General features: G+C 46.5%; 1 protein-coding gene across 1 annotated transcript in view; it reads right to left on the minus strand.

Moving 5' to 3' along the window:
- LOC309858466 (zinc finger CCCH-type antiviral protein 1-like) overlaps positions 1–10,054 on the minus strand; it is a 34,136-nt gene extending 24,082 nt beyond the window's left edge. Inside the window, exons 1-4 of the mRNA XM_082751146.1 lie at positions 8,882–10,054; positions 8,339–8,437; positions 4,821–4,944; positions 2,383–2,557 (exon numbers count right to left, since the gene is read on the minus strand). Of these exons, the coding sequence (XP_082607272.1) occupies positions 2,383–2,557; positions 4,821–4,944; positions 8,339–8,437; positions 8,882–9,950 (1,467 nt within the window). The 5' untranslated portion in view covers positions 9,951–10,054. The remainder of the gene's footprint in view (positions 1–2,382; positions 2,558–4,820; positions 4,945–8,338; positions 8,438–8,881) is intronic.
- Positions 10,055–10,208: the final 154 nt, after the last annotated feature.

A 10,208-nucleotide genomic window follows, 5' to 3' on the forward strand; every position in this document is an offset into this window, starting at 1 on the left:
ATGGGTCTAATTAATATGAGGGAGTCATAATTTATTCACTTCACCAAGAACATGTGCCACATATTAAAGAATCCAACAACCTTCTACATGTTTGCATAAAGTTCCAGGTTACATTCCAGAACCCTGCACTTAACACAGACTGAATGTCCCAAGGAGAACTTCGTATCAAGAGGTTCTATCAGACAGGACTCCTGGGTGGCTCAGTTGTTTAGGTGTCTGCCTTTGGCTCAGGTCATGATCCTGGGAGGGGCCCCGAGATAGAGCCCCACACAACAGGCTCCCTGCTCAGCTGGGAATCTGCTTCTCCCTCTCTCTCTGCCTCTCCCTGCTGTTCATTCTATCCTCCTGCCACCTCCCCGCTGCTTGTGCTCTCTCCCATTCTCTCTCTGACAAATCAGCGTAATCCTTTTTTTAAAAAAAGTTTCATCAGAAGTTTCTTGGGGCACCTGGGTGGCTCAGTGCACTAAGCCTCTGCCTTCAGCTCTGCCTTCAGCTTCAGCTTGATCCTTGGATCAAGCCCAGCATCGGGCTCTCTGCTCAGCAGGGGGCCTGCTTCCTTCTCTCCCTCAGCCTGCCTCTCTGCCTACTTGTGATCTCCGTCTGTCAAATAAATAAATAAAATCTTTAATAATTAGAAAAAAAAGAAGTTTCTCGATTTCTTGATGTTTTACTAGGGAACATGAGCACTGGAACTTGTGTACATTTAAATGTCATCTATTCCCCCACTGACAGTCCTCCTTGGCTTCTGGGACCCCTGATGTCCCTAGAATGCAAATCGTTTCCAACCCTCTTCCCTCTCTTACCAAAAGCCACAAGTATTTGACATAAGAACCACTGAGGCCTACGGTTTATTTTTATTTTAACCAAGGCTAATTAATTTGAGTTTGTCGTACCTATTTCCACAGTCAACTCACAGAATCACTTTGACAGAACTGCACTTTGACATCAGCCTTGGCTGGACCATGGAGAGAACCTGGACAGTGGTTGGCATCACAGGGGTTTTCACTCCATCCTGTTCTATAAGCCACCACGGAACAGAGAAGAGTGAAGGGGACAGAGACCAAGAGACAAGGCTGTGAGCCCCTCTCCTATTTCCACAGGACAGCTCTGCTCTACCCCCCGATCCTTCGTTTGGGTTCTGTGAGCGACGGTTTGCTGACACGAATCTGCTGCAAAGCCAGCAGAGAAACCACTGTACCACAAAGAGCGGAGCCTGGAGGGCTCCTGGGGAGGCCCTCACAGGCTGCTCCCCTCTCTGTGGCCCCAGAGGAGAGGGTCTCCTCAGGTTCCATTGACAGAAAAAAAGCAACGTTTCTCCTGAGGAACTGCTGTGTTCTCCCTGGGGAGGCACAGCTGATCCTGTGCTTCCCCTCGTGCTCTGGGTGTGAGGCCGCTCACAGCCAAACTCAGGGCCCCTCGACGTCTATGCGGAATAAAACCTTTCGCTGGCATTTCATTGTCCCCACTTTGGCTCTGGCTTCATTTTTTTTTTTAACTTGTTCTATTTTATTTTATTTACTTATTTGTTTGTTTATTTTTAAAGATTTTATTTATTCATTTGTCAGGGAGAGCGAGCACACAAGCAGGGGGCAGACAGAGAGGGAGAAGCAGACCCCCCGCAGAGCAGGGAGCCCTATGTGGGACCCAGAATTATGACCCCAGCAGAAGGGGGTCAGGTAACTCCCCTATCTGAACTTCTACCATCTGTTTCCAAGTCCCTGGGGTGGGGCAGTGGGGAGGTACACCTGCCGTCTTCCAGGTCCGGTCCTGCCCATCCGCCTGATTCCAGACCCTGCCGGGATCCTGGAGACCAGCCCTCTGATCTCTCACACCCTGCCTTCTCCACGGGCTTCTGGAAGCAGGAGTCTCTGTGTGTTTACAAACTCACACAGAGGAAGCTGGCTCAAGGTTCCACCTCGGTCCCTGATCGTGAGGAAAGAAGGGTGTGGGCCTGACTCAGGTCTCAAGCGTTTCCTTGTAAATAATTCACAGATGCTGTTGCTTCTGACCACAGAGTGTATGCTTGCTAAGAAAAATGCAAATACAGCTGTGCGGAACATGAAAAAGCACTATTGCCACTACCCCGTCCTCTCTTTTTTTTTTTTTTTTAAAGATTTTATTTATTTATTTGACAGAGGGAGAGAGATCACAAGTAGGCAGAGAGGCAGACAGAGAGAGAGGGAGGAAGCAGGCTCCCCGCTGAGCAGAGAGCCCCATGCGGGGCTCGATCCCAGGACCCTGAGATCACGACCTGAGCTGAAGGCAGAGGCTCCAACCCACTGAACCACCCAGGCACCCCTACCCCATCCTCTCTTGCGTCAAACATTTTATAGTGATTTTTCTGAAGATGTCAAGAGCCTCCATGAGGAGAAAGGTACTCACCTCTTCTCCATATTCAACCCATTTGTCCGACTGACTCTTCCAGTACCAAATCCATCTCGTGGCAAAGACAAAATTGGTCAGCACTATGACAGACGAAGGCGTGGATATGCGTCGGATAGGATTAAAATTACAAGTCATTTTCTGGAAATCGATGTCTTTATCTCCAATAGAAAAGCTGAGAGAGAAAAGCTTAAAGTTAACAGAATATTTCAGCGACCTCCATCTTCTAAAATCTGTTCTTCCCTAACAAAAGCAGGGAATTAAGATTTTCGAGCTGACCGGGATCTTTTAATTTTTTTTTTAAGATTTTATTTATTTATTTGACAGACAGTGATCACAAGTAAGCAGAGAGGCAGGCAGAGAGACAGAGAGAGGAGGAAGCAGGCTTCCTACCGAGCAGAGAGCCCGATGTAGGACTCGATCCCAGGACTCCAAGAACATGACGTGAGCTGAAGGCTTTAGCCCACTGAGACACCCAGGTGCCCCTAAAGTTTCTTTATAAAGCTCCAGGTCATACATAAATAAGAAGAAAAAAGCTAAAATGCAGATAGGGTAGGTAAGTTACCCACCCCATATAGTTAATGATGTCACAAAATATATTCTCTCCTCAACAAATACGCCAGAATAAAGTGGACCCACAAAAAAAAAAAAAAAATGATTGGCTCAATATCAGAAACTCCCATTAGGTCGGGTTTTTCAAAAATTATTATTTAAATAGCTACAGGAAGCCTGGAAGGTTAAAGTTCTTTTCATAATAATATTAAGACATTATTTTGCCTTTTTCACTTTCATACTCTCCCAGGTACACAGTGGAGTTTTCCAGAGGCTACAGGATGTGTGATTCTACAACAGATTAAAGAGATTTTTCAAAATATAAAACAATATCATTCATCTGAATGACTTTTTCTGTTTCGCTTTGGAGAACAGTATTATTTAGTTATACATACATATATATAGTTATTACATGTAACTATTTATAGTAATTATATCTACTTACAGGTAGATGAAAATATGGTATTTATGTTACCATAAATGAGTTTATTGTTATTTTTCAATGAATCCATAAATATTGAATTCTTTTCAGTTTTGATTTTAATATGGTAAATATTGACAGCTATAAGTCACATAAACAGAAGTTCTTTGGGATCTTCAATATATCTGAAGACTGTAGAGGGGTCCTGAGACCAACAAGCTGGAAAATTTATTGCTCTAAGAAACACCTCCTAAATCAGTGGTTCCCAATAAAGAAGTTTTATCCCCCAGGGAACACACAGCACAGTTGAAAGACATTTTTGGTCTACAACAGGAATCTAGTGGATAAAGGCCAAAAATACTGCTTAAACAGCCCCCCAAAACAAATAATTATCTAACCCCAACAGTGCTAAAATTTCGAAAGCCAGCTTCAGATTTACCTGGGGGGGCGGGGTAGAAACACATCTCCAAACAAGAAGGTAGCTGATGCTGCCCTCTAGTGGCAACATGCAGTAACACAATCTCCACCAAAAATTCACTCTAAGATGATGGCATGTAAACCATTGCCCCACCCCACCCCACCCCACCTCTACCACCGCAAAGAATTTCCTTATAACAGAAAGGAGGAGGAGGAGGAGGAAGAGGGGGAGAAGGAAACAGAATCATAAATACAGAAAACAAATCGGTGTTGCCAGAGTTGGGGGTGGTGTTGGGGGATGGGCAAAATAGGTGAAGGGGAGTAAGAGGTACAAACTTCCGGTTATAAAATAAGTCACAGGGATGAAAAATACAGCATAGGAAATGAGGGGGGGGGAAGGAGTTTCCTTAATAAAACTAGGATGCACCTTATATAAATATGGTCATGAGAGCTATCACCCAGTTCAACCCCTGGCAGAAACAGAAATGTAAGGTATCCTTTTAGATACCTCCAGGATAGAGAAAAGAGCAAACATAAAAGAAGATATGAAATGCTCAAGCAGATAACAAAATTCTGCACTAGAACTATATGAAATTACTCAACTTGTGTTCCACAGCTATGAAATTAAGCCAGAGGCTCTTCTGAGCTATCATCACTGGTCCTAGTGTGAGTTCACAAGAATACCCACCGACCTCTGCAAAGTGTGTGTGTTGTTTGTTTTGTTTTGTTTTGTTTTAACTTTTTTATTTTGCAATGTGTTTTTCTGCAGGACACAGTGATGGTAACTGTGTCACTGCTTATATCACACGAGTTAGCAAACAGTCCCAGAACCCCTAGTATTAGCCAGGCTCTTTGTGACTTCAGATCTAGCTCATATTTTCCTTCATGAACTCAGCAGGCATCTGCCATCTTTATCTCAAGAGGTACCAGAAACCTGAGTGCGATTCTGAACGAAAATGGTTTTTCTCTTCTTGCCATGAGCGTAGCACCATGCTTTGTTTTGATGATACCATGGACCTCACAAGCCAGAGTCTGGCCACCAACTTACGTGTGGATTTGGGGGTCACAATAGGCCTTCTCGATAGTCTCCATGGGCTGGAAGTCCATCCAGGTGTTTCCAAGCCACATCTGCCACCGGTAGGGCAGGTGGAAGTGAACTTTGTTGCAGCTTTCTACAAAGACAGAGAGGAGGTCTGAGGGCCTCTGAGTGGGGGCTCTTACCAATTCAACCAAGTTCGCTGCTGACTCTCCCCACCGAAGGCCTGCCTTTCCCTCTCTGCCCGACCTGCATGCAAGCACATTTCCAGCGTACGCCTTCGCGCACACTGGTTCCTGCCCACACGGCCCCATATCTGTATCTTCAGCTTCCCTTGTCACCAATAGAGAGACTCATCAGAACACAGAAATTCCCCGCTCCCCAAGGAGTCACTTTATCCACATGGAAATCTGACGTCATCGTAAATGTACTAGTACTGCTTCTGGGGTACATCGTAAATGTACATCGTAATAGTACATCAGAAATGTACTATTACCCCTTCATGGTACCAAGGGGTACCATGGAGACAAAACGCTCTCTAGCGTCCACAACTGTATGCATTTCCCCGAAGCCCTGGCCTAAGATACGGCTCTTCCAGAAGGATTCCCTCACTCATCTCACTCTGCTCTGATCTGACTCGTACTTTGCATTCCCTTAGCCCTAACTCCGTCCCCAGCTGATACTTCTGTTACTTACGCATTTATTTATGTCATGCAGTTTTCTCATTAGTGGATTTTTTTTTAAGAATTTATTTATTTGACAGAGAGAGATCACAAGTAGGCAGAGAGGCAGGCAGACAGAGAGAGGAGGAAGCAGGCTCCCCGCTGAGCAGAGAGCCCGATGCGGGACTCGATCCCAGGACCCTGAGATCATGACCCGAGCCGAAGACAGCGGCTTAACCCACTGAGCCACCCAGGCGCCCTCATTAGTGGATGTTTTGATGCGCCCTCCACCACAAACTCACAGAAAAAAAAGGCCTACCCCATTGCGTGGCTTTCGTCCCCTCCACATGACTGGCACACGGCTATGAAACGAGTGCTTGCTGGCATTAACATCAGAAGCCCGTTAACACAGGAATGCAGAAAGTAGTTCTGTCTTTGAAAATCTGCATTCTCTGAGGTTTAAATCATTTTGAAATGCTCAAAACACATGTGATTACTTTAGTATTTTTAAGATTTTATTTTTAAGTAAGCTCTACACCCCATGTGGGGCTTGAACTTACAATCAGAGATCAAGAGCCACACGCTCCACTGACTGAGCCAGCCAGGCGCCCTGGCGTGTGATTACCTTAAAACCAAAAGAGACAGGGGGTGCCTGGGTGGCGAAGCCAGTTAAGCCTCCAACACTTGGTTTCAGCTCAGGTCCTGATCTCAGGTTGGCAAGATCAAATCCCCCCTCAGGCTCTGCGCTTGGCACGGAGTCTGCTTGAGATTCTCTCACCCTCTCCCTCTACCCCTTCCACCACGCTCAATCTCTCTCTCTCTCTCAAATAAATAAATAAAGCCTTAAAAGTGAAATAAAATAAAACCAGAAGAGGCACACTGAAAACTATAGAATCATTCATGACAGTCCACATCTCACGCCCATTCCAATGACGGCTCTAAAACCAAAGCAACACAAAACAAAAGCATATGTTGGCAAGGAGAAGGAGAAACTTGAACCCTTGTGCACTGCTACAGAAAATGTAAAAAGGTATAGCTGCTGTGGAAAATGGTGTGGCAGCTTCTTGAAACATTAAACATGCAATCATCAAAACAAATTGTTTATTTTTTGAAAAGATTTTGTTTTTTTACTTATTTGTTGGAGAGAGAGAGATTTTTAAAAGATTTTATTTTTTTTACTTATTTGTTGGAGAGAGAGAGAGAGAGAAAGAGCACAATCAGGTGAGCAACAGGCAGAGAGACGCCCTGCTGAGCGGGAAGCCCAATGCAGGGCTCGATCCTGGGACTCCAGGATCATGACCTGAGCTGATAGCAGATGCTTAACCAACTGAGCCAACCAGGCGACCCCCAAAACAAATTTTTTGGATAAACACCAAATTACCATGATATCCAGCAATTCCACTTCTGGGTGTATATCCCAAAAGAAGTGAAAGCAAGGTCCTGAGCAGATCTCGCACACCCAAGCCGTTAGCAGCATTATTCACAACAGCCAGAGGGTAAGTAACTCAAATATCCATCACAGACGAATGGATAAACAAAATGTGGCAAATACGCACAATAAAATATGATTCAGGTAATTCTCACACAGGAAATTCTCTTTCCTGTGGATGAAACCTGAGGACGCGACACAAAGTGAAAACAGGGCAGCATCACAGAGACAAATCCTGTGGGACTCCCCTCATGAGGGGCTTCTAGTCATCCTCCTCAGAGAAACAAAAATTAGAACAGCGGCTGCCAGGGACTGGAGACGGGGAAATAAAGAGCTGCTGCTCAAACAGCAGTAGAGTTTTAGTTTTGCAAGACGAAAAAAGAGTTCTGGAAATAGGTTGAAAAATAATGTGACTCTAACCCTACTGACCTATACACTTAAAACTGGTTAGGATGGGGCACCTGGGTGGCTCAGTCGGTTAGGCATCTGCCTTCAGCTCGGATCATGATCTTGGAGTCCTGCAATGGAGTCCTGCCTCGGACTCCACTGCCCAGTGGGGACCCTGCTTCTCCCTCTTCCTCTGCCCTCCTCCCACTCCCGGGCACACGTGCTCTCTCTCTCTCTCAAATAAATAAATAAAACCTTTTTTAAAAATGATTAAGATAGTAAAATCTATGTTAAATATATTTTACCACAATTAAAAAGGAAAAAAAAGCACTTAATTTAAAGACTTAGGATTTCTAGAACTCAAGGCCAGAATCTTCCTTTTCTGACACCAGGTGTTGAATCTAAGACCACTAAGGGGTCCAACAGAGGAGCTCCAGGGGATGCCGGGGCCAGGGACAGGGCGTGAAAGTGAGCAGGCGGTCTCAGGCTACAAGGGCTGCCATCTGTCCCAGACACAGTTCCACGGGACGCAGCTCTGTAGGAAGCCTGGTGGGAGGGGCCAACGAACAAGTGTGGCTCCCAGACTGTGGCATGCAAGACTCTCAGTACATGTGTGAGAAATGGCCACAGAGAGCCCATGGCCCAGAACAGAGACGGTGCCCAAAGGACAGGACATGAACTATGGAAGTGTGTCAGCTGGGACACTTTTATTTTTGGATTTTTTTTTATTTGTTTGCTTTTTGGATATGAAAAGAGGGTCCCTGACTAAGTATATTTCACCTAAACGTGAATCGCAAAAGAAGGAAGTATAATACCAGACAGCGATTGGGAACACAGGCTCGCTGGGCAATTTAGAGTCAAAACCCAACTTGGCTACTCTAACCTCTCAGTGCCTCTAGTTTCCACATCTGTGAAATGGGTTAACAACAGAAACTGCTTCTAGGGTTGTTGTGAAGTTTAAAGATGATGCACCTAAGTTTCTTGGCAATGCTCCTAATATATAGCAAATGCTCAGTAAATGTCAGCTCCTAGAAAGTCCTTAAGTTACTTACCAACTTGACAGCCCCTACACAGATGGTCAAGACAAATTTCCTTTGGGCCACAATCAGCCATCCTGGAAGAGCTGGTGCTCTCAACGTCCGACGCAAAATCTGTGAAAAAAAGATGATGTGTGGATGCCAATCGTAGGACTTAGACCAAAAATCAAGATACCTGATCTCACAATGGGAGAGTGTATGTAACTGGCACCTTGTTCAAGAAAATTCCAGATTCGTGTGTTGCTCATGAGAGCCGAGACAGCTCCTCCATAAAAGCAAACATGAATGTTTGGGTCATGTGAGAGGTATGCTTACTGTTTAACCCATGACCCAACTCCTCCCGTCCTCAGGAAACATGGCGGCTTACCCCACATGATGCAACTATTGGTACTTGTGTCTTCACATCAGTCTCCTCACCAGGACCACCCCTTAACCAAACCCTCTAAAACTCTGTGCCCTTTAGTAACTACTAGGGAACGTCCCCAGAGAAGCCACCAGCCATAACCGCTCTGCTGCCGACACAAGACATGGCACCTCTGTTGTCCTTCGGTGACTTACATGGAGGATATCTCGGGGTCCTCGCAAGCTCACTGGCGGGGCTAACCAAGACAGGGGCAGAGTTCTGACCATGACTTGCATACACTGCGCTTTTGTCACTTGAGGAGGATGTAGAGGATGGCACCTTGGACGGAGTACGGACTTGTGGTGTGGGGACAGTGGTCTCCCAAGGTGTCGGCACGACCTCGCCTTCCAGATTCTGACTTCCAAAGCACGACGCATTTTTATCCCCTCTGGACGGCAATGTGAAGTCAAAACCAGCGGCCCCGGTTTTACTGACTCTGGAGGTTTCATCCGCAACCTGACTGGAGCCATCTGCTGTGCCGTGGACAGAGTGATTAGCCCACACTGTCTTCTCTCTGCATGGACCATTCACAGATGCCACGGCAGGGTCGTCGCCACCTGCAACTTTGCCAGTGGTCTGGACATTACCGTGAGCGGTTCCGGCGTCCTGACTCCTAGGTAGCGATTTCTCCCTCTGTCCACTGGTTGCAGTTTTGTAACTGAAAGATCTTGTGGAAGTTGTATCTGCGGCCGTTCCATCAACATTATTATTAAAAAGTGGGCCATACGGGACATTCTGCTTCCCGCTTCTGCCCCCGGCGTTCACACCGTCAGAGGACAGCAGGCCCGTGTTCTTCCAGGCCGTCATGGCATCGGGTGTCTGTGGAGAACCTGGAGGAGAGCCAGAGGCAGCCTGACTCTGGGAAAACAAACTCTCTCTCCCGGTGCCTTTGCCATTCAACGATGATGCAGGGCCCTTCTGGCTGGAAGCAGGCTTTGAATCGGAAGGGAGGTAAACACTACCTTGATTCCCATAAAACAGATCCTTTCGGCTGCCATTCTCGAAAAACCGCTGGCTTCTTCCCACTTGACTTCTTCCTCTGACATGATCCATCTGAGGCGGGACAGGGGAAGGCTGAGGGCCATCCTGACTTCCCAGATGCACGAACTTGTGGGCCAGGTCCTCCACAGGCATGTCCTCCTGGGGAAGCCTGTGGCCAATCTGATCTGCAGCGGCCGCGCAGGACTTCTGAGTAGAGGCTGAAGCTGACGGAAGAAATTCCATGCTGCCGTGAAAGGCTCGGTCTCTGCTCTTGCTTCTTCCTCGGTAGGCCGGGTCTCTGCGGTAGGCCGGAGGACCTGGGGAAAGAAAGATGAAACCAGGAAAATGAGCACAACCAAGTGTGGGTTCTCACCATGGCTCCTCCTCAGCTTCTCCAAATTTGCTATCTGAGTTCTGTCAGATTAGTGTCCCCGTCGAGTGTGTCTGCACCTTGAGAAGGGTGTTCAAGATGATGAAGAAATCTGTTGTTCTGCTGGAAGG

Source organism: Mustela nivalis (genome assembly GCF_964662115.1).
Source record: "Mustela nivalis genome assembly, contig: HAP1_SCAFFOLD_2522, whole genome shotgun sequence".
NCBI classification, from domain to species: Eukaryota; Metazoa; Chordata; class Mammalia; order Carnivora; family Mustelidae; genus Mustela; species Mustela nivalis.